This window comes from Littorina saxatilis, linkage group LG10 (assembly GCF_037325665.1).
Source record: "Littorina saxatilis isolate snail1 linkage group LG10, US_GU_Lsax_2.0, whole genome shotgun sequence".
NCBI lineage: Eukaryota > Metazoa > Mollusca > Gastropoda > Littorinimorpha > Littorinidae > Littorina > Littorina saxatilis.
Window position 1 is genome coordinate 33,944,858 of NC_090254.1, and position 24,675 is coordinate 33,969,532.

General features: G+C 41.1%; 2 protein-coding genes across 7 annotated transcripts in view; one reads left to right on the top strand and one right to left on the bottom strand.

The window, feature by feature from the left end:
• The window catches only part of LOC138978645 (deacetylase Oant_2987-like), a 35,766-nt gene extending 30,834 nt beyond the window's left edge, over window positions 1-4,932 (bottom strand). Inside the window, exon 1 of the mRNA XM_070351413.1 lies at window positions 4,326-4,932. Coding sequence (XP_070207514.1) covers window positions 4,326-4,620 — 295 coding nt within the window. The 5' untranslated portion in view covers window positions 4,621-4,932. The remainder of the gene's footprint in view (window positions 1-4,325) is intronic.
• A 5,887-nt stretch (window positions 4,933-10,819) lies between these two features.
• LOC138978648 (protein split ends-like) overlaps window positions 10,820-24,675 on the top strand; it is a 94,553-nt gene continuing 80,697 nt past the window's right edge. For 4 of the 6 annotated variants that reach the window (XM_070351416.1, XM_070351419.1, XM_070351420.1 and 1 more), the window contains exon 1: window positions 10,821-10,998. In XM_070351416.1, coding sequence (XP_070207517.1) covers window positions 10,916-10,998 — 83 coding nt within the window. In that variant the 5' untranslated portion in view covers window positions 10,821-10,915. Of the gene's footprint in view, window positions 10,999-24,675 lie in introns of all 6 variants that reach the window. The other 2 variants (XM_070351421.1, XM_070351418.1) reach the window with 1 other exon arrangement.

Below are 24,675 nucleotides of genomic sequence, written 5' to 3' on the forward strand. Positions count from 1 at the left end.
TGGGTATGATATCCCCAGTTGTTGTTTTTATTTTTTCGATAAATGTCTTTTATGACGTCATATCCGGCTTTTTATAAAAGTTGAGGCGGCACTGTCACACCCTCAATTTTCAATCAAATTGATTGAAATTTTGGCCAAGCAATCTTCGACGAAGGCCGGACTTTGGTATTGCATTTCAGCATGGAGGTTTACAAATTAATTAATGACTTTGGTCATTAAAAATCTGAAAATTGTAATTAATTATTTTGTTATAAAACGATCCAAAATAACTTTTATTTTATTCTTCATCATGTTCTGATTCCAAAAACATATAAGTATGTTATATTCGGATTAAAAACAAGCTCTGAAAATTAAAAATATAAAAATTATGATCAAAATTAAATTTCCAAAATCGTTTTAAAAACTATTTCATCTTATTCCTTGTCGGTTCCTGATTCCAAAAACATATAGATATGATATGTTTGGATTAAAAACACGCTCAGAAAGTTAAAACGAAGAGAGGTACAGTAAAGCGTGCTATAAAGCACAGCGCAACCGCGCCAAACAGGCTCGTCACTTTCACTGCCTTTTGCACTAGCGGCGGACTACGTTCAGTTTCATTCTGTGAGTTCCACAGCTTGACTAAATGTAGTAATTTCGCCTTACGCGACTTGTTGGGATTGACTTTGCGGTAGTGCCACTCTGTCACTGCTAGCTTTCCATTGGGAGGAAGCGACCGGAATTTCCCAACGATGGGACATCCTAGTAATGAAAATCTTAAAATTAACAGTCGCGCTACCCCAAAAGTCAAGGGATTTCGTTTTTGTCCCTTGACTTTTGAGATGACAAGAAAATATCGGGCGCAAAAAACGTGATTTGTAAAAAATTTTTACAAATCACGGGGCCCCTCTCCCGTCCCCAATTCAAGACTTCCCCTGTATAACTAAGACCTTGCTTTTTTATATACCTTAATCATGACCTGTGAAAAGGGTATACTTTTTTGTGCCAGTCAAAGGGTTGCCATTTCTAGAACGAGGCAGCTCGTTTCCGGAAATGCGGCGCTTTGTTGGAAATCAAATGAGGTTTCGGGAAATTCCGATTATTCCAACTCTGCCCCGGATTCTTACTCTGCGCCCAACAGCGCCAAGCTGGCAATTGTTGTGTTTTTAAAGAATTATAACGGTTTCATAGAAAATCATAGATAATAAAACATGCAAACTGTTAATTATTTGCACTCAAGAGAAACAGAAAATCACAAGAAGAAGATTATTGCATCATTTGGTGATTAGAAGATGAATCCTAAAGTAAGCAATTTCGCTCATTTCTTCTTTTTATCCAGAACCACTTGAGTGGGACTAAAAGCATCAAATTTAATTACAGCGCGTCCCACCACGTGCTGTGGCGGTTTGCGTGTCTCGGTGACCCTAAAGAGCTACTATGCCAGCGGGAGTGTAAACTCCTGGCAGGGCTTCCCAAGCTGTACAGGTCGAAGGGTAGAGGCCAGACTAATATGGACCAACCTTGTGCTCACAGGGTAGGTCCTTGGGCCATGAGCTGAGGGTGAGGTAACCCTGACAGAAACCTCGAGTGCTGAAGACGTAAGTGTTGGGCCGCACGGCGCACTCCAACAAACCACAACACTACGCATCAACTGCCATTATGACACACATTACAGCGCGTCAAAATTTATACAAACAGATTAATGTATACACCAGTAATGCATTTGCCAGTTAAGGGAAAGTAACTTTGCACACAAAAGAAAATATTAGCTCCCAAACATTGCCTCCACGCACAATGTAAGGCATGGACTTAGAACAATGGCCGCAAGAACCGAGGGAACCGTGTTTTTGACTCACTTCGGGAACCCAATCCTCTCAAATGCGTTCGTGTGCACACTATTGAAGCTACAGAATATGAATCAAGTGGTAATCTTGAACTTTAGCGTGTTAAATTCATAGCTCAGAATTTAGAGGCATTTAAGCCTCCAAATTTGCAGAACCTGCACTTATAATCATAAGAAGTCATTTTAGATCCATTTGAAGTCACAGAATGAACTCCGATGAACTGTACGAATGCATTTCGTTTACATGCGTCAAAGACTGAAGGAATTATCCGTATGAGGGGACAAGGGAGACAACACTATCGTGTAAATGATGTCCCTTGGTTTGAAAACGTACGCCATTTTCGTCGATCAAACAACCAAATTAATCAATTATGCTAGCTAAGCTTAAGTTTGGAGCTCAATCCGTCAATTAATTTCACGACAAATGTTCTTTGGCTTGATTAGAGGGACTTGTATCACAATAAAGTAAAGAATGCCACTGGATTCTGAGCTATGAATTTAACACGCTAAAGTTCAATCAAGTTTACTTACCACTGATATCTCTCGTCTGAAGCTGGATATATCCAAAGAAATATGACAAAAAAGCACTTCAAATCGGTGTCAGAGAGCAAGCGAACAACAACGTAGTACGGGATGATGGCTGACCGAATCGTGCGAGGTCACGCTGACCGAGCGCGGTACCCCAAGAGTTCACGCGAGCGGCCTCGCTTCGCATCTCTTCAATGCACACACACACTGCGGATAACACACTGACTGACAGACACACACACACCACACACCGCGACGGCTGTGCGTCCCACTTTTTGAATGACGTCAGTGTTTTCAAGTATGTGTTCGGGTGTGTGTATACATGTGTGTTCGGTCACAGTAATAAACTGAACCGACTGCACGGTCCAACCTATCTATAACGATTTACCGTCGTCAGGGGCGGACGAGGGGGGGGGGGTGTTTTTCTGGGGTTTCCGGACCCCCCCCCCCCCCCAGCCAAAGAAAAAGAAAGAAAAAAATTGTGTTTTTTGGGGGTATTAATCAGTGAAAAAATCTGCTGCCTGAAACTGGTAATGATCATCCTCAGAATGCACCAGATTGCACCATTTTGCATCCTTTTTTTCAAAATTTTCCGGGGGGGCATGCCCCCGGACCCCCCTAGCAAGCTAGGCGCTTTGTGCCGTCGGCTCGGCGCTTCGCACCCATATCTTCACAATATACTTTTGGAAACCCCCCCCCATAAAATGAACTGATCCGCCCCTGGTCGTGGGCCGACCCGCCAAAAGTGGTCGTTATATAGGGCCAATAGACAGGCGGGTCGCTATGGAAAGGTAAATCGTGTTGCAAAAACTGAAAAAATAGTCGGGGATCCTATGGGGTGGTCTTTTTGGGCAGGTGGTCGTTATCGAGAAGTGGTCGCCGAGGCAGTTTCCACTGTAACTGAGACGGAAAGTGTAATTATCATGTTCTATGTGGCCCACAGGTGACCCAACAAAACAAAACTGACCCTAGTAACCTGGCTGGTCATTATGCTTCCATATCAATTGTAGTATATTCGCTTCTTACTTCTGCGGGTAAACAACAATATCATGATTGATATGAGGCTTATATCGTGCGTATTCCGTGGGTACAGTTCTAAGCGCAGGGATTTATTTTTTATTTTTTTATTTTTATTTTATGCAATTTATATCGCGCACATATTCAAGGCGCAGGGATTTATTTATGCCGTGTGAGATGGAATTTTTTTTACACAATACATCACGCATTCACATCGGCCAGCAGATCGCAGCCATTTCGGCGCATATCCTACTTTTCACGGCCTATTATTCCATGTCACACGGGTATTTTGGTGGACATTTTTATCCATGCCTATACAATTTTGCCAGGAAAGACCCTTTTGTCAATCGTGGGATCTTTAACGTGCACACCCCAATGTAGTGTACACGAAGGGACCTCGGTTTTTCCTCTCATCCGAAAGACTAGCACTTGAACCCACCACCTAGCAAGGGCGGATCTGGGGGGGGGTTACACGGGTTACGTAACCCCCCCACCCCCCCAAAAAGAGGTAATTTATTGGCTCAGGATGCACCAGATAGCTCTATTTTGCTTCTTTGGATAAAAAAATTTCCGGGGGGGCATGCCCCCGGACCCCCCTAGAGGCTTAGGCGCCTTCGGCGCCGTCAGCTTGTATCTTCGCAGTCATTTTGTAACCCCCCCCTCCAAAGTGAATTGATCCGCCCTTGCCTAGGTTAGGAAAGGGGGGAGAAAATTGCTAACGCCCTGACCCAGGGTCGAACTCGCAACCTCTCGCTTCCGAGCGCAAGTGCGTTACCACTCGCGGCCACCCAGTCCATAAATCAGTGCAAAATTAATAGAGCGGTGTTTTGTGTGTGTTGAAAACACATCCGCAGGACTTCTTGTTTGCGCGTGAGGGTCGTGCCTCAGTTCCCTTCTTCTTTCGTGCATGTATATTTGTAGCGTGTCATAGTGATTTTTTTTCTATATACAATATTACCTGCACTGCCAGCATCTACAGCAGTAGTGACACCACGGGATAGGCACCGCCCGTCCAAGTTGATCCCCAGGGGCGTCACGTGCTCGTATGCATGAACGTGGAAGTCGATCAAGCCAGGGGTCACGACACACTCTTTTGCATCTATAATGCGCCCTACCTCAGCGCCGCCTGGTGGAAATCCGCCTCCATTGCCGATGTGAACGATGCGGCCATCTTGAATGTACAGGTCGGCAGAAGTGTCCAAACCGTTTGCTGGATCGATTATACGGGCGCCTGTGATCACCAGATCTGCCATCGCTTTTAAAGAGAGAAACGTACGCGATGGAGTAAAACGGAGAATATGTCTCGTTGTTGTCGTGGGGAAAATGGAATAGCAGAAAGAAATTCTCAAACCTGAATGTGAACGTCTTCCCTTCTCTTTGTGTAAGGCGTTCACAGAAAGCTTTTATAGTCTGTTTCACTCTTAGAGTGAGTGAAACTTCTCAGGCTGTTCAACCTTTTGTGGTTTTTGCCTGTCTTGGATGTATCTTTTGTTTTGTGCCCCAAACGCAAATTGGAGTACCCTTGGAGTATGCTTGCCAGTGTGTGCCACATAATTGGATGTATCAATTTACTGCGCCGTCTGGATATAATAATGACATCTTTTTGTGACTCATCTCCATTTTCCCTCATCATTATTTTGTACAACTCATTCCGGGGCATGGGTCATATTTTCAGTTTCACAACAACCCTTTATCTCTCGATTGAGGTCACTGTTAAAGTCTCATGAATGTCTACCCTCAAATTCAAAACTTCGTAGACATAATTAGGGTGAGTGAAGCTTAGCGCTATCTTTCACTGAAAGTAAAGATGGCGGCGCAGTGCGGATAAAGTCAGTGCTCCACAAATGTCCGCCATTTTGAATAATACATGAACGAGGAAAAAAAGCGGACTCGCCTGTGGAGTGTCGAGCTGACGACGTACAGACACAGGGGTAGGGAAGGGGGCTGATGTTTGCGCTAGGCATAGGTTTCTCGTCAGCTGAGAACAGCATGATGAAATCGCTTGCGGCGCTACTTGCATTATGCAAGCATAACAAAGGGCCAACGTGAAGGTGAAACCTGCTCGTTGCGTCAGACAAAGATGTTTCAGTTACCGTTAGGTTGTTGACTCCGCATGTCACCTGCTCCAACAGCAGACTTGTCCAGTTTAATTGGACTTGCAGAATTTTCAAGATGAGCATTTTTGTATGAAAATTGCCATCAGGGAAACACCCAAACCTGACTCAGTGACTGTCGTTGACAGTTTACTGGATTTTTCAAGCATTATAAAAATATCACAATCACATTTGAAAAGATAATAATTTACTGAAATAATGATTAAAAAAATTAATTGCTGCACAATGCAACTTATTTGAAAAGAGATTTACATAAATTGCTTATCTTCTGTTTGTAAGTCAAAACTTAGAATTCAGCAGCAGAGACAATGCTTAGTTCTGCATTTTGATTATTTGAGCATCAAGTACAGGGAAATTGAATACCTAATCCCACCTTTTAGTTTTACTCTGTTGGACATTTTTGTGATATTGTTACAAAACAATGCAAGTTCTAACAGCTAGGTTCTAAAGAATAATTGAATAATTTATTGATTACAATAATTATGACTAGCTTCCGTTTGCAGTATGATTTACTGTAATAAAAAATGCACTCTCTCTGTGAAAAAGAAAATCTTTAATTAAAGTGCTATGTATTGAGAACTTAGTAGATAACCTAAAAGAATAACTGATTACAAAATTTGAAACTTGACATCTTTCAATATGAAGTGCTGTATAAAAGCTCTTGGGAGATATCTAGGAAATATATATATTATTTTGGCAAGAGCCTGATCTTACAGTAAGAGAGAAGGCAGAGATGACCTCTTTCATTCTTCGTTTCTATGTGCTGTATTCATCTAAAACAAAACCTATTTGGTCTCCAACAAAGTATTTAAATGGACAGATCTATTAATATTCACATGGTTTCATCACACAAGAGAGAATGCTTCTGTGGCTAGTTCAATGCTATTTCATTCCTGACTAATGTAATTGCATTATTTGATATACCACTCCTTTACCCCTCTGGCAATTGTGTCATCATAGAAGGCCAGAGGAACAGGCAAGGGAGATAGAGGGTTGAGGAGTTACTCTGAAAGAGTATGCTTTGTCAGACATTATTTCTGGAAAACAACTGTATACCCTTGCATGTGTAGAATGTTTGTCCACAGCTCCAAAACTGGACAGTTATGTTCATTTTGCATTAAAGACAGATTCATTCATGCTTATTCATTCACAAGTGCGTGTGAGAGAGAGTGAGAGAGAGAGTATGGATTTCTTGTGTATGTGTGCCTTACCATTCTCAAAAAGATGTATACATGTGATCTATAAGCAAAGACCAAAGGATTCCTCCGACTACATAAATAATGCCTCAATTTCAAAATTAAGCCAGCATGCATGCAAGTACTGTGCAATTCTGGTGATGCCTCCATGTGTGTGGTTGTCAGACTGTGTGATGAAATGCCATTTGTAAAGAAATGCAGGTCCAGACTAGGGGGGGGGGGGGGGGGGGGGGTTATGGGGGTTGCGCAACCCCCCCCCCTAGCATAAACATGTACCTCACTTATTTAAAACATTTTTTATTTTTGTTTATTTTATGCCATGCAAGGAGCGACCATTTTCCTATCTCAGAATATGACCTACCCATCAGCTTCAGGGGGCTTCCCCCTGGACCACCACTGGCAACCCCCCCCCCCCCCCCCTCCTCTTAGCATAGTCCGGCCCTGAAATGTGCATACCAAATTAAATGTGAACGCTTGTCATGGTATGCTTACTCATGACTTTATATTGATTTATTCTGAAAGAAACTTCTCTGTCAATGTTATGAAATCTTTTGTCGGGTCATGTGTTTAGCATTCATTTGACTGCAGTCAAGCAAGAGAGACTTCTGTTTATTGTCACACAGACACTCGCACAAACTGACTCAGACTCCAAAGCTTTTCCCATCTACAACATGGTGAAAGTACAGTTCATCATGTGACAGAGCATAGACTTATAAAGCTCCGCTCGTGCCTCACTTCAGGACAATCGAGTCAAAACATTTTTAACCTTTATGAATAGGCGTGCCCTTTTCTTGCAGGCTAATGAAATAATCATGGATCCTTCATGTCAGATGATTCTTCTGTCGGAACAATCAATGCAAGGTTACTTAATATAGCCATACAGGTGTTCTGCGCGAACTTAGAATCCGGTTTCATTCTAGAATGGACCGGGTCCAGGTTGGAATTCTAACCCTGCGCAAGTACAGGGGTGCCATTCTAGAATGAAACCCTTGAATAAAGGGGGCCGTAATGTTTGTAGGTAAGACAGAGTTGTCTTCCCTTGAATTATCTCCACCTACACCTTCCCTTTGATAAAATGGGGCTGCCTTCAGAAACTTAGGAAGTTGAATGTGAACTCTTCTATCCTTCAAACTTTCTACCGCTCTTTCATCGAGTCTGTCATCACTTTTGGTTTTGTGTCCTGGTATGGAGGTCTGAGTGTGAAGAACAGGAATGTCTTAGTGCGAATGGTGAATGTCAGTAGCAAGGTGATTGGCAGGCAGCAAGCAAGTGTGGAGTCCCTGTATGAAAAGCGTGTGGTGAGAAAGAGTAGGCGGATAGCTTCAGATAGGTCCCATGTCCTAGCCCACCTCTATGAACTCCTTCCCTCTGGCCGTAGACTTCGCACGCACAAAGCTAGGACACTCAGGCTGCAAAACAGCTTCATCCCCAAATCCATCACCCTTAGCAACATGTAAACACATCCACATACCCGACTCAGCCCCTCTTCTGCCAGTGCAATCAGTAGTAATGTACATGTATGTATTGGTTTTATGTACAACCGTATATTTCCTGCGATATATTGTATGTTATGATATTTTGCAATGATGTTTAGCCATAGTTCGTTATACGCGTAGGTGTGCGAGAATATGTAAGCGCAGTACTTTAAAGATGTCCATGTTATATAGTGCTATATGTTTTATGTAAAATCAATGTCTTGTTTGTATTATTGTTATGTACCACCCCTGAATTTCTCTATGAGATAATAAAGTATTCTTATTCTTATTCTTATTCTTATTTGTCTACCCCTGAAAAAAATCCTTTGGCGATCTTGCGATGTCATGTCATGTCAAGAAAGTTGACACTCCTGAGTACGCAATAAACAAAGGCAGACCATAGCAAGGGGGACTACCAGGGCGGTAATGTTTGCAGGGCAGTTGTTTTTGTGATGAGAGCCGGTTGCGGCCGCTTGAAATGTCAGCGCTGTCTCCCTCTCGGAAATGTCCGGTTTTTTGACAATTTTTTTGACAGACAGACAGACAGACGGTCAGACCGACTAACCGACAGACAGACCAACAGAAGGACAGAGTGAGTTATAGAGCTGTTGTCACAGGTTTAAAAAAAAAAGTTGACATTATATCTTCACAATTCAGAAGACCAACTTCATGTATATGAATAAGATTAAAAGTTACAAGCGAGATCGGCAAAACACTGTCAGTCCGGAAATTTCCGTTCGTAGCGATCAGTGCTGAGTGTCTCTCAAAATCGTAATCACTTTCAGAACATCACAATCCCAATTCACGATGTCTTTGAGTAAAGTGTAAAAAACCCGGAAAAAAACCCAACCAAACACACACAAAACAAAAACAAACAGAAAATCTACATTTGTGGCTTTGGCTGTGTGATAGTATAACTGAAATGACTATTCCAACTTGGACCCAAATTCCAACCTTGCGCACGGCCGATTCTAGAATGGACCAGCAACAAGGGTTTCATTCTAGAATGGCACCCCTGTACTTGCGCAGGGTTAGAATTCCAACCTGGACCCGGTCCATTCTAGAATGAAACCGGATTCTAAGTTCGCGCAGAACACAGGCAACACTTGCATTGAACCCTAGAACAAATACAGTACTTGAAGTGTACAGTGAGGTTCAGTCTTTCACAGGCCATTAGTTTTGTTGTTTGGCATTGCATAAACGTACTAACTGTCCAGAAACCCAGGGCAGCTTAGAAAGTCAGAAAAATTATTCACAGGGAGTATGATTTGAAACGCTAAAAAGAGGAATAGTGGGTGTGTAGTCTCTATCTGTGACAATACGTTGAAAAAACATTTCTGGCATTTGATCATTGCCATAGTCGTTGCCATATGTTGCCTACCACTACGCATGGACACCTATGCCTTCTACCATGCCTACATAATTTATGCTTTTGACCGTCTAGGAGAGCTGTCACATGATGTTGATCACGCACAGCCAATGCATCCACAACACTGTACCAACAAAAAGAGAAAAATCAAAACTTGACTAAATGTAAAAAACATGATTGTTCAAAGCTTTTATCGCAGTAATAAATAATTCATGTATTATCTTTAATAATAATAATAATAATATGGGAGATTTATAGAGCGCTTTACGTTCTCTAAGCGCTTTACAATGAAAAAAAATATGAAAAAACAAACAAACATACTTGTGTATACATAATACTGTACATACAAAGCAAAGCTCATTGCTCTTATACAACAACAACAAGAGTTTGAAAGTCGGAGTTAAGTTTTCATCACACTTGCTGACCGATCGATACAGAAGTCTGCTGGAGATGCAGTATCTCTCTCCCAGCTAGCTTCGCCATTAATTTTCCTAGCCCTGCGGTCGGCTGCTCGATCGATCAGCAGCGAAACTGCGTCATGTCACACCACCGCACACTACATGTGGCGCCCCCTTCGATGTCTCGCCAGCAAAATCTTCAGCTTTGTTATTACAGCTGCACAAACAACACAACATGTATAATCATCCATATATCCTGTATTTAGTTGATCCTCCATTTCAACACTTCTTTTGCTATGCTAAACCTAGGTGGGGTATGAGGAGTTTCAACACCAGTGTTCAGAAGAGGTGTAGTAGAGAAAGACAAAATGAAGAGCGAAATAGTTTACTCCGCTGTAATTAAATGCACCTTGACAATTATAAAATAATTGACGGAAGACGAAAAGTTCCAAAAACGAATTCAGTAGATACCCGTATGCTCTCCCGTATTTTGAATCTGCATTAAATTTGGAAAGAAACATCTTCTTCTACATCTTGCTAAACCTCTGCACAGAAACTGAAACGGGCTTTTGGTATCAGTGGGAGACGGGTCGTAGACTAAAACTTCCAAAGGTGCGCTTGTCTTGATGACATCCCAATAACGTGTTTCCCACATGTTGATGTAAGACATACTGTCGGTTAAGTATTACAAATGGATCTTTTATGGAGTAACAACAACTACAAGAACAGCCAGGACTAGGAACACAAATCGATCAAAACTTGCCGAACAACATTGCTAGCCTTTAGAAATCGTACAAGTTTGAAACGGACTATAGGCGGGTTTTGCGCGCTTCTCTCTCTCGCTCTCCGCTGTTGGATCCTATACGTGACGTCATCCCCCGCAGGTTATTCTCGGTGTTCGTCAAGCGAGCACAGCCATGAGTACTAGGTCAAGGCGCGTTTCTTCTTAGATTTGATACGCATGGCGTTTTGGGAAGCCATGTAGTTGGAGAAGAGATGGTACGCGAAACAAGGTATCTTCTAGTGCGAAATATACCAGAAAAGTCGACGGAAGAGTCTATCAACCACTACTTCCAACGGTGAGTTTGCTTTGCTCGTTTGATCTGCATTCTGTGCGTGGCTTCGGCCATCTTTCGTTTCTCAGCTTTCCCTGCTTGTGCTGTTGCCACGCCGCTCGCTGAAAACACCAACGTTTTCAGCGGACGGAAAACGTCTGGGGGTTTTGAACATCCTTGTGTGTCCATGATTTATACATTTTGGAAATGAAAAATATATCTAAGGTACACTTCGAAACGTAGGAAAAAGTGAACCCAAAAGACAACGATTTATTGACCGCATGCACGCCTTCCTTTGCGTCTGGTTCACGTCGCTTCGTTCAATTTTCATTCTTGTATTGTACATTATGCTAAGCAGCGTGTACGTACAATTCCTTATTTTTATCACAATATTTTTCTGGAAAGATTTCACCAAGATGTCTTTTTAAGGTAGAGGATTTATTCTTTGATCTGGGGTATACTTTCCTCCATGCTGTTCGTCAATACATTCGTCTTCGTGGTTTTGGTAGGACCGTTTGTCAATTTCTCAAACAGTCTTTGTTGCAAGGGCGCATGCAAACGGGCGGACCCCGAATAACATGTTCGAGTTCATGAACCAGTTTTAATGTTGTTTTTGTGTCTGTGTTTTTGTTGTTGTTGTGGTAATTATTTATGAAGAGGTTGATAAATTCCATCTCGGTGGTGTACATCGAATTAATGCCTTTTGTGACATAAGAACTGTTCGTTGCGTTCGTTCGGAATTCAAGTGTCTTCTCATTCATACTCTTCAGTTTCTTATTATGTTCCTGGGCTATATCAGTACATGCCACTGCGAGATTGAAACTAAACCATCAGAAACCAAAACCAAAAATGTGAAGTAAGATTAAAATGTCCTGTGGTTAAACTAAAAAGAAGTAAACATGTTCACAATGTATTAGATAAGATTAAAAAATAAAAAGAAAATATACCTGTTGGCTGAATTGGAGTAAGGCTAGAAAGACAGAAGATCCTGAAAGTGAAAGATAGTTCCTACAAAGCAATTGAATTTGTTCATTTTTATGAATTAAAAAAAACCCAACTAAATTTAGTGAGAAAAATGAATAAAAACACTATGGATACTGTGAACACTTACTTTCATATTCAAAGATTTTTTCTAAAAATTTCTGATATGTCAGTGATTTTGAAGACAAGTACTACTTCAGAAGTAATTATTCTTATTTGTTTTCTTATTCTTATACTTTGTGTAAGTTGTTTTGGGCATGGGTAAGGCTGAAAGTCATTCTTTTGGGTTGAAAGCTACAGCTGAAGTTGTAATTATAAGGCAATAATTAATGCGCAGTCATGCAGAATTGTGTAAAATCTTGCTTGAAAGTATTTTTTCCTCGGAGTGGCGCAAGAGTTTGTTATGGAGCCGGTAACTCTCAAAATATACCCTCTTACTTTCCTTCTCTTATCCTTCATTCCAAAGCGTTTGAGTGGTTTATGAGAGACCAAAGATCGCTGCAGGTGCAACAATGCTCATGAGTTGCATTATTTCGCGAACCAAGTGGCTTGGAATCACAACTTGATCAACGGACTGTGGTTCATACGTCATGAACATGAGTCCAAAGCAATACTTGTTTTCAGTTGTTAAAAAAACTTAAATCTGCTTTACATCAAATTCAAAAGGACAAGAGTTTACACAATCCAGCAAACCACATCTTGGGTCAGTTGCTCATGGCCCATGCTGTTGCTGAGATAATGATGATGATGAGGTTACCTTCAATATGGCGCATATCACAAATTACATACACAAACAAAAATCTATCAGACAATGCCATTTTGAATATATATGTATATAAAGATCGAAGTAACTTATAAATAGTTATACAATCTACAAAAAGATCACCTTAAAGTTAAATTTAAAAGGATTACAGTTTACACAGAATCTCTCGTCGTGACATCAGTTATTTTCGGACTACCATTAGACTTGTTATTTATGCCGCGCATAGAATTCATTGGGCACACACGTCTTTTTAATTCTAAAACTGTTCTCCATTAACCTCTCTTTAATTTAATTAAAATGAAGACCAGAGTTCTAAGTGTTTTGCTTTAATACATGTACAGTCGAACCCACTTAAAACGAACACGCTAGTTACGAATTTTGACTTATAACGTATTAGTTTTAAGTTCCCAACTGAATACCTCTTTCTTCATGCTTAACCTTTGCCGTGCTTCCTGGGTTCACCTGTACCCAGAGACACACTAAAATCATTGTAACTCTGGAACCATTAAAGGTATCGTTTTGAAATTTTAAGTATCTCTCACACACCTAATTTGCTCTCTGTCTGCAAATTTTAAGTGTGTACATGACAAAACATCAGAATTAATTGATTATGATAATTTACATAAACACTACCGATGGCGCGGGTTCACACATACCCATACTTTTAAAGAGTAGTAGTGATTGTAACTATCCCTCTGCCGACGGCGCGGGTTCTGCTACACCCATAATTACCAAAGCGGCGGAACAGTGTCTGTCTGCCTGTTTGTCTCCAAGAGACTCTCTGTCTCTCTGTTTGTCTGTCCGTATCTCTCTGTCTGTATGTCTGTTGTCAGTTGCTCTGTCTGTCTGTCTGTCTATCCGTCTCTCTGACTGTCTGTCTATCTGTCTGTCTCTCTCTCTCTCTCTCTGTCTGTCTCTCTCTCTGTCTGTCTCTCTCTCTGTCTGTCTCTCTGTCTCTCTCTCTTAGTCTCTCTCTCTGTCTCTCTCTCTTAGTCTCTCTCTCTGTCTCTCTTTCTTAGTCTCTCTCTCTCTCTTTCTTAGTCTCTCTCTCTTTCTTAGTCTCTCTCTCTCTTAGTCTCTCTCTCTCTCTTTCTTAGTCTCTCGCTCTCCCTCTTTCTTAGTCTCTCTCTCTCTCTTTCTTAGTCTCTCTCTCTCTCTTTCTTAGTCTCTCTCTCTCTCTCTTAGTCTCTCTCTCTCTTTCTTAGTCTCTCTCTCTCTCTTAGTCTCTCTCTCTTTCTTAGTCTCTCTTTCTCTCTCTCTTTCTTAGTCTCTCTCTGTGTCTCTCTCTCTGTGTCTCTCTCTCTCTCTCTTTTAGTCTCTCTCTCTCTCTCTTTCTTCGTCTCTCTCTCTCTTTCTTAGTCTCTCTCTCTCTAGCTCTTTCTTAGTCTCTCTCTCTCTCTTTCTTAGTCTCTCTCTCTCTTTCTTAGTCTCTCTCTCTCTTTCTTAGTCTCTCTCTCTCTCTTTCTTAGTCTCTCTCTCTTTCTTAGTCTCTCTCTCTCTCTTTCTTAGTCTCTCTCTCTCTTTCTTAGTCTCTCTCTCTCTCTCTTTCTTAGTCTCTCTCTCTCTCTTTCTTAGTCTCTCTCTCTCTCTCTTAGTCTCTCTCTCTCTTTCTTAGTCTCTCTCTCTCTCTTTTAGTCTCTCTCTCTTAGTCTCTCTTTCTCTCCCTTAGTCTCTCTCTCTCTCTTTCTTAGTCTCTCTCTCTTTTTTAGTCTCTCTCTCTCTCTCTTTCTTAGTCTCTCTCTCTCTCTCTTTCTTAGTCTCTCTCTCTCTCTCTTAGTCTCTCTCTCTTAGTCTCTCTCTCTCTCTTTCTTAGTCTCTCTCTCTCTCTCTTTTAGTCTTTCTCTCTTTCTTAGTCTCTCTTTCTCTCTCTTAGTCTCTCTCTCTCTCTTTCTTAGTCTCTCTCTCTCTTTTTAGTCTCTCTCTCTCTCTTTCTTAGTCTCTCTCTTAATTTTTTAGTCTCTCTCTCTCTTTCTTAGTCTCTCTCTCTCTCTTTCTTAGTCTCTCTCTCTCTCTTTCTTAGTCTCTCTCTCTTTCTTAGTCTCTCTCTCTCTCTTTCTTAGTCTCTCTCTCTCTCTCTCTTTGTCTCTCTCTCTCTTTATTTGTCTCTCTCTCTTTATTTGTCTCTCTCTCTATCTTTCTTAGTCTCTCTCTCTCTTTTTCTTATTATCTCTCTCTCTCTCTTTCTTAGTCTCTCTCTAGATCTCTCTCTTTCTTAGTCTCTCTCTCTTTCTTAGTCTCTCTCTCTCTTTCTTAGTCTCTCTCTCTTTCTTAGTCTCTCTCTCTCTCTCTTTCTTAGTCTCTCACTCTCTTTCTTAGACTCTCTCTCTCTCTTTCTTAGTCTCTCTCTCTCTCTCTTTCTTAGTCTCTCTCTTTCTTAGTCTCTCTCTCTCTCTCTTTCTTAGTCTCTCTCTCTCTTTCTTAGTCTCTCTCTCTCTCTCTCTCTCTCTTTCTTAGTCTCTCAGTCTCTCTCATCAGTCTCTCCCTCCCCCTCTCCCTCCCCTGCAAGAGGTCGGTGAAGGGAGAAACTCGATGCAACCACTGAAGTAGCGCTGTGGGTTTCCCTGAACCCACCCCGTCGTTAGAGGAATAAACGGTAAAAACCCTCTTTCAAATGTATGGGTTCAGACAAACCCGCATCGTCGGGAGTGTGTAGTCAAAAGCGGCATCCGGCAAAGGTTAAAAAAAATGCTTAAAACGAATTCTTTGTAACAAATTTATGCTTATAACGAGCACTTTTTGGATTCCCAAGCATGCATAATGTCTGTAATTTACTCACGCTTATGACGAAATCTTTAAACTCGTCCCGAGATCGACATATCATGGGAATTTGAGAAGTTTGAATACATGTGTCAAAGTCTTCCCTTGCGTCGACTGCTTGAACCATTGCTCAACCGATCAGTGAATAAAGTTAAACTGATTACACTGTACTCACAAAACAATTTCAAATTTAGAATCAAAGTGATTGATAGCTCAGACACTGAACATGAATGACTGACTGACGTTTATTTCCTTCGCGAATACCAAAAACGAAACATCGAACGGATGCCATTGCCAAAAAATATAGATGCCAGAGTGGTTTCCCTTGGACAAGGGAAACCACACTCTCAACGTTTGCGTTCGCCGGTTCGCGATAGTTTATCAGTCAGTCAGTGCTTTCGATTTGGATTTGAACATCATGTTGCAACAAAAAAAAAAAAAAAACTAAATTGGCCAAGGTTTGCTACCCGTCGCCAAGGTAAGTGATTCCGGACAAATGATAGGAACACCGCGAATGTGGACAGTGTCGGTGTGTGCGTGTGTGTGTCACTGTGTGACCAAAAACGTAACAACTGGATGACACATCTGTGTGCTCACTCTCACTCAAACTCAACAATCATCTCTCAACATGAGACACACATGAACTTGTAACTGAATATGTCACTTTATTGTCTAAACGTGAAGCTGCATGAAAGTTGCGAAAGAAACAAACTGAAACACCATAAAATGTACAAGACTAAAAAAAAAAAAAAAAATCAATTTTCTTATTAATACGAATTTTGGTTAAGACGAACTTTTTTTCCGATCCCCAGTGATTCGTCTTAAGCGAGTTCGACTGTATAACAATCTTTATGTCTGACTCATAGGTTCACGAAAAAAACTTTTATTTTGGGAGCTTGTCAAGTGTGTCTGTTTTCAGGCCTAGGTACATGTACCGTACTAGGTAACTAACTGACTTGTCTGTTCTCGAGCCATGGCATTTGCAAGTCTTGGAACTTCTTTTGGGTTTCAATTGAATTTGCAGCCCTCTTATTTAGTCTTAAATACGATTGGAGTTCGGACTTGGCAGAGACAATTCTTTATCCAGGACAAGTTCAGGTTTCTTTTATTAGATTTTCCATTGCAGTTTGCACCCAATTTATTTCCTGTTAAAAACAAAACTTCACATCTCTGTACTTCTATCTTACATTTGCAATCTTAGTTCTGAATCCATGCCGTTCCGGGTCGTGTTCATGTAGTAAAAATATTTTGTTTTGTGTGTGAAAATGTACTGTGTACTCTGTGGGTTGTGTTCAGTCCATGATCTGCTGAGAGGAAATTTAACATTCATTCACTCTTTTGATGGCATGGGTTGTGCTTTGGTTACTTTGATTGCCTATTCAGTTTTAGATAGTTCTCTTACCTCCAAATGGTGGTGTGGCAATGAATGTTACTTTTTTAGGAACATGCACGGCCGAAGCATTGACAATCCTTCATTTGCCATCATGGCATTGATCAGATGTGACATTTTAGCGTCCCATTCACATGCCATTTACAAGATTATTGATGATCGATTTGCATAACCACCCCTGTTATGATCGATTTGCATAACCACCCCTGTTAGTTCCCTGAAAAAGCAGAGAAAATCTAGTGTTAAACCAGATTGGAGAGTTGATCTTTAATTATACAGTAAAACCTGCATCTAGCGGACCCTTATTTCGGCGGACACCTTTGCATAACGGACAATTCAAGTGAGGACGGATGTATTTTACTCTCAAAAACACCTTAAAAGAGCGAACACCTCAAAGGCGCGGACACGCTTTTTTGGTCCCGATTGGGTTCGTTACTTGTCAACAACGGACAAACCCTTGAAGCAGACAGCTTTTAGCAGACGCTGGTCCACCATCTTGGTTCTGCAAATACAATCTCGCTGGCGATGTGAACGCGCGAGAAGCTTATTTTGTAAGCCAATGACAGCACTTGAAAGAAGTTGATTGTTGTATGGTGCACGCTCATTGGTCGATGCCGCGAACTCACAAACATTTTGGGTTTCTACTTTCTGTACTGTGATGCATCTTCGTCTCATCCTTCGTCTTCGTCTCATCATGCCAAAACGAAAAATTTTGACTTTTGAAGAGAGAGTCGATGTCATAAAGACCGTTCGAAAAGTTGCTGATGAGCTGAATTGCGGAAAAACTCAAATTTCCAACATAAAAGCTGATCGAACACGAATTCTCAGTCAGTGGGACTCCGGTGCCAGATCGACGGCAAAATGTGTTAAGAGAAGAAAAACAACCTATGATGAGTCGAACGAAGAACTCTTCGAGTGGTTTTCAAAAGCTCGATCAAAGAATCTTCCAGTGAATGGCCCATTGCTTCAGATAAGAAACCGATTGCACCTCTCTCTTTTTTTTTACGTTTGTATATATGTATTTAAGATTAGAATAGTCCCTTGTCTGGGCGAGGGCTGGTTGAAAAGAAGCTCGTTAATATTGCATATGCCACAACCCTCGTAAAATAAAATTGATTTGATCTCTCTCTCTCTCTCTCTCTCTCTCTCTCTCTCTCTCTCTCTCTCTCTCTCTCTCTCTCTCTCTCTCCTTTTCTTTGAACAAAACCTTGAGGGCTTCAAAACTTTGAGTTTTAATAATCACTGTGGCAAAAAAGAATCAGTGACTGTTCGTTTTATTTTCCAAAAAAATGTTGGCGCATTCATATTCATAAGAAAGGACATCTTGCTACAAAGGACAGCGGCAAGGCTCCCCAAGAGCGTCCTTTGCTCGCGGGTTTTACTGTACAGGTTCTCAACAAAAAAATCTGACATTATCAATCCTAATAGGGGGTTCCACTGTACAGTCTTTTGGTGGCTCTTTCAAGTCCCATTTCATAATGGACTGAGGATCTGGTTTTGCCTTGTTGGGCTGGAAGAGATGAAAGAGCTGTCCTAGTACATGTATAACTATTAAGTCATATAGATCTAAGGAATGAATATGCCCACAAACATACCTGCCAGATTACTGGGCTGTTCTCGTTGGCAACTGAATTGCATGACAGTTGAATGGATGATAGTGTTTCTGCTTGTTGCTAGAACTTTAGCAGATTTTACTTTTAGTTACACTTGAAGTCATCAGTTCTCTCAAAAGTAATTCACTTATATTGACTGCCTTGTGTGAACCACACTTCTACACTGCGTAGTGATCATGCACTCCAGTTTAACTGTAACTCGGATGACTGTCCCGGTTTTGTCCTTCATGCCAGGTTTGTGTTAGTGCTGGATTGCAGATATGACGGGGAAAATTGACTTATTTGAAGATGTTGTAGTTTGAAAGTGAAACAAGTCCAGCAGTGTTAGTTTTATCAAAAATGAAGATTTTTTCCACCTGGAATGGTTATATAGCGCTGGAGATATTCTTGTTAAACGAATCTGTTGTTTAGTATAGAACTGTGCATTTACTCCGAGTTCCTTATGAAATGTTGAAAATTATGATCAGCTTTGAATAATAGAAGAGTGCACACATAGTAACATGCATGCATAACATGAAGACCTTTGGGAATGTTGACTTTGGTTTTCAAATAGATAAAGTGGGAATTTAGGTGATTACGTGTTTGTATACATGTTCAACTAACAGTTGAGATTTGTCCTTGTTTGAAGTTATTCCTGCGGTTTATTTCCTCTTGGTGTCTGTTCTGGTTGACATGAATTGTGTTTGAGAGATATATATATAATTCATGCAGTTGAGATTATGATTTTAGCCAGTACATGAAAACATTGTTCTGCAGTCAGACCGCCATCTATGGTTGTATGTTGTCTGAATAGAGAGGAGAAAACAGAATGATACAAGGAGACAAACACTTTGTTGCATATAAAATATTATAGCCAAAAATTTGACTAAGTATAGTTGTAGTTCACTTAAATCATGTAATACCAGACATTCGGGTAATTGTAACTAGATCCAAAGTTATCAACATGTTTGGTAACTTGTTTTATATGGTACATGTATGTATGTATATTCAGTCACAGCCTATCACAGGAGGGACCAACGTCAGTACTGCAATATATATCTAGATATTCTACTTCTTGATAAAAGCGTATTTTTTCTCTCACACATTTAGACCCCCATTTTACTTCTCCTGGGCTTAAGAAGTGTTCATTGTGTCACAACATTGTTTGTGTTGCTTGTGAATGTGTCATGTATGCAAATGTGGGGTATTCTGGTTACATCTGCTCAGTGCTACAGGAAGACAGATTCATGGCTTTAATATCATTTTCAAACACAAACTCGTCTCTTTCGCTATGTGAACAGCTCAGATCATGGGTCAATAAAGTGTTACACAGATGGTCAAAATTAAAGTACAAGATATTGCACTGGAAGTGGAACTACACTGTTGCTTAGTGTCTGTATGAAGCTATAAGGTGAAAATAGAAAAAGAAAAGCACGATTCTTGACTTTGATGGGCTTTTTCTGCTCGTTAGCACACATTCTTCTACTCATCACAGCATGCCCCATTATTGAGTTTAAAACACCAATTAAATTTGTTTTGAATAAAACTCACAATTTTACAATAAGAATTTAGAGACCTGAATCAATTAGGTATATCCTACTTAGTTTGACTTTTGCAAAACTAAGTAATTACACATTTAATTGAATCAGTCAGACAGACGGAGACATAGAGAGACAGACAGAGGGCAAACAGAAGTCTGAGAAAGAAACCCCTTTAAAAATGTTACCATGTTTGAAATGAAACATCGCAAGGTGAAGCCATAATTCAGCACCTTTCAGTATGACGTCATGAGCGTGTTCCACACTTGAAATGACGTGTTTTTATCATGTTGTCAGCTGCACGGAGCTTGGAAGTATAATTTCCATTCAACGATCCGAGTTTGTTAAGTTTTAGCCTATTTTCAACGTCAAACACCATGAAACTATATATATTTGGAATCAGAAAATGGTAAGGAATAGATAGAAGTTGTTTTTAAGTGTCTTTTTTCATAAATAAAGATAGTAGTTATTTATCGGTTTTCTTCATTTTTAAGCATAATTATCAATACAAAACAACAAAACTATATAGTTTTAGATACAGGACGCAATAGGGAATACACCAATATAAATTTTCTTTTTCAAATATTAGTTTTTAAAAATTTGAAAAAATGACATATTTCGAACAAACATTTCAATAACAAAACTTTAAGTGACCAAACTGAAATGCAATCCCATAATCCGGCCTAGATCTGAGATTGTGTGATAAGAAATTCGATCAAATTGATGAAAAACTGTAACTGTGAAAGTGCTGCCTCGACCTTTTGGCAAACAGTAAAATATGACGTCATCAAACTGTCCTATCAATAAACGGAAAAACCTTCTATGAGAAAATCCAGTCAAAAATATCCATATCAAATTTCATAAAGATCCACTCCGTAGTTTTTGAGATATGATCTGCAGTGTGAAAAAACGCCCATAACGCCCAAAACGCAAACTCATTTGTCATGATTTGGTCGTGTTCTGCTGATACTATAATGTTTTTCTTTCCTAAAACACACTATAATAGTAGCCTTTCCCAATGCCTATGCTAAAACTGACTTGTCTGTGTTGTCAATGATTTTGCTACAGTGTGAGAACACAATCTCACGCCCATAACGCTGTGACACGAAAACTCATTTGGTCGTGTTCTGCCGATACTGTAATGTTTTTCTTTCTTAAAACACACTATAATAGTAGCCCTTCCCAAATGCAATGCTAAAAATGACTGGTCTGTGTTGTCAAAGATTTTCTGCGAGAATGCGATCTATCTGTTTGTCGCAAAGACCGTGTGACACGAAAGTTATGAGCGGAAGACAAATCTGCTGAGTGCAATTACGTTTCAGAAGATAGTTGGTTAAAACAGTTTATCACTCAGACACGCAAAGGAACACTATAACTTTATTATTCAGGCCATATTTGCTTTCCTTTGTCATGTATGAAAGTACTGGCCTTGGTTGAAGAAAGTGACCTGTCGCTGTGCAACAAATTTGTCGCCATTTTCCGCCGTGTTTTGTAAATAAAACGTGTTTACTACCCACACATACAAAACGATGCTGTTGGTTCTTTTTATTTTCTTATTGTTTGATTCATGCTTAGCAGTTTAGTATGCTTTGTTTTCTTCTCAATTCAATGGATGGCTATAAAATAAGCATTTAAATGTGAAGGTGTTAAAATTACCCATGATCTGAGCTGTTCACGTATACATCTGTCATTCTACATCCTTTTGAAATGAGATCTATAGCCCCTTTCACATCGCAGTTACCGGTTTGATTGACATGGAGATTATTCCTCCATTGTTTCAAAGTAAAGACAATTCCTATCTCCATGATTGTGATGGTCATGATTTACGGGTTGTTTAATGCAACAGACTTACGCGAGGGTCTTTTACAAAACCGGATACGTTCGAAGCATATCTGCTGTAATGGTGACATAAGTTCAGGTTGTGCATTGTATGATGGCGGTTTGTGGGGTAATTAGGCTTCTACCTTTGACGATTTACTTGGAAGCTGTCGATATGTCTCCTCGCCAAATTAGTGACACCATGCATTACAATTGCAGTACGTGTCAAGGCGTCTTCTGCCTAGATCTAAAAGAAATGATGTGTTGGGAAAGCGAACCATGGCAAAAGTATCTGGTTCGGTTGTCCAAATGCTGACTGCAGCTGCCCGATTCGTGAATGCTTTGGAATCACTTGAATGATTACGGACAAGGACATGAGCAAACACAGCTTCAAACGACAGCTGAATTTTACAGACACAACCCGCTGGTTATATTTATGTATTTTATAACATGTATCGCACGGACAAACAGGACAAACTACGGAAACCTGCACAACATATCACTTTGAAAGTAAGGAAGAATATAAATAAGTATTTGGCCACAGAGGTTGTTACAATCTGCATATCATTAACGTGTAGCCGAACTGACGCGTACGGTTCTACAATCGAACCCGGCCAAACACAGCACCCACAACATGTGCAGCACAGGCAACGGGACGGGAAGGGACGGTTTGTACTTGTACACACTGGCATAGGCCATAGCTTGCCAGCACGTACACACTCTCTCACTATACAGCACAAACTACCACACTGGTGAAAGGGAGTAATAATCCCTTCTACTCAAGTCGACAGTGAAAAGCAGACGGGGCGAGTTGAAGGCAGTACAAAGGTCTCATTATGCACAGGTTCAGCGAGCTGGGATTTCTACATTCAGCTTGGCTTGGGGGGAAGGCTCCGCTAGCTTGGCCCTTTCCACATAACACACAGCTTTCTTCTTCACCAAGTTCCCAGGCCTTTTCTCTCCTTTCCTTCGCTGTGTGTAATCTCTTTCGCCCTGAAGAAAAGGGTTGGCAAAGGTCCAAGCCTGGGCCGTGTGCTTGAGCGAGCGCGCTGAAAATAACCTATTTACTGGGCTACACGAGACCCCTAATTATCTGGTCGCCATGGCAACGTGATTGATAGCATTTGTCTGCAGTCAGGCCTGGCTCAAATTCTCTGGCGTGCTGCCAAAACCAGGGGGCAAAGCTGGCTGACTTGTTTATCTCCCCACTTCGTGACTCACGCTGAAAAGCATGGCTGTTGGCGACCCCCTTGTCTCTCCCTACCCCCCCCCCCCCCCCTCTTCCTCTTGTTTTGTGGCCCGTCTCTCCAAGTGATTCAAAATCACATGCCGTCGTTCAACCGGTGCGTTTTCATGCTGCGTGCGTTTTCATGCTGCGTTAGCCCAGGTTTTATGAGCGTGGAAACGCACGAATAGCCGGGGAAAACACAACTGCGATAGAGAGCATTTTTTTGAGGCTAGATAACGAAGCGGCACACCACCGACTACACTGGATGAAAACGGGAAGATTCAATTTTCGGGGAATAGCAGACGTGGCGGCTGAGGATCATCTGATCTAGGTTGGAGAAGTTGTTGACGCCGTGGGATGGAATACCAGCGCGATAGGGGGGCTGCCGCACTGCACCTCGTGTTATTTAGAACTTCAGCATCTAAAACAGAAACTAAAAAAAAACACCCACCACGTCTGCAGTGTCAGAAACGGTACACCGAGGCACACTGCACTTCAACCGTAATGGTGTTTTTTTTTTAGAATGAATTAGCGAACTAAAGTGCGCAGTTGTTGGGCCTACCACGTCTTGCAAAGCGAGGAGACCTGGTTGACTTTGAAGCGATACTGTCATTGTAAACTTTAGATTATGGATATACTGCTCGTTCGCAAGATCAGAAGCTCAAAGGAAGACTAATCCTAGCGTTAGTAATAAACTACTCTAATATTACGAGTACATTGTTGTGCTATGTATTTCAGAAGTGCAGCAATACCTTCTCGAGGGGTAAAGCGTGTCACTGTAAATGTATGGATGGCGAATTGAAAGTATACGAAGTGGAATGATAGACAAATCTTTAATAGTGAGTTGAATATCTATGCCTGAAGTTAAACAGTACGTCTACAATTACCTACGTCGCTTACTTGTAGTTTGAAGTGCGTTGTTACTCCGGCAGTGTACAGGATGTTTGAGAATAATAAGAATACGTTGGCTGTGCACAGGCCAGCACAGTAATGGGATATATGGGACTAACGCTCGCTACTGTTTACCGGGTGAATTTCCAAGGCGAAAAGAAGCCATCCCTGTGTGAAGCGAGGAGAGTAGTACTGCAAATCTCCCAGGCTGTATGTGAAAAGAAGCCAGTGAATTGAAGTAGGGAGGAGGCCTGTTTGAACAGGAGCCAAGTTTGAGTGGACGCGCCAATTCAAAAGCTGAGGTCAAAAGGAAAAGAGAGGGGGGGGGGGGGGGTGAAGGATAAAGGAGGGCGGAGGGTGAGTGTTGTATTAATGCAAAAAAAAAGAGGACGCTTGGAAAGCTCCAGTTTCTGGTTTATTCATGCAGGGGCGAGTCCCACACGAGAAAAAAGGGGCCGGAGATAATGGAACAGAGCTGGGCTTCCCGGTGCGTTGAATGGGTCTCGGGTTCTTTTATGAGGCTGGGCAAGCCGAGGAGGTCTGTACATGCACTAGACGTTTCACATCAGACTTTGATATCCATTCAAAGCGGCGAGCAACGCATGCATGCAAAAACGCCCATTAAAAAAGAATCCAAACAAAAAAAATCGAGGTTTAGCAGTGAGGGGGAAGATTTGAAGAGGATGGGAAATGTGTATGGTCTGATATCCTGGCCTTAGTTTTGTTGTTCCTCTTCCACTAGC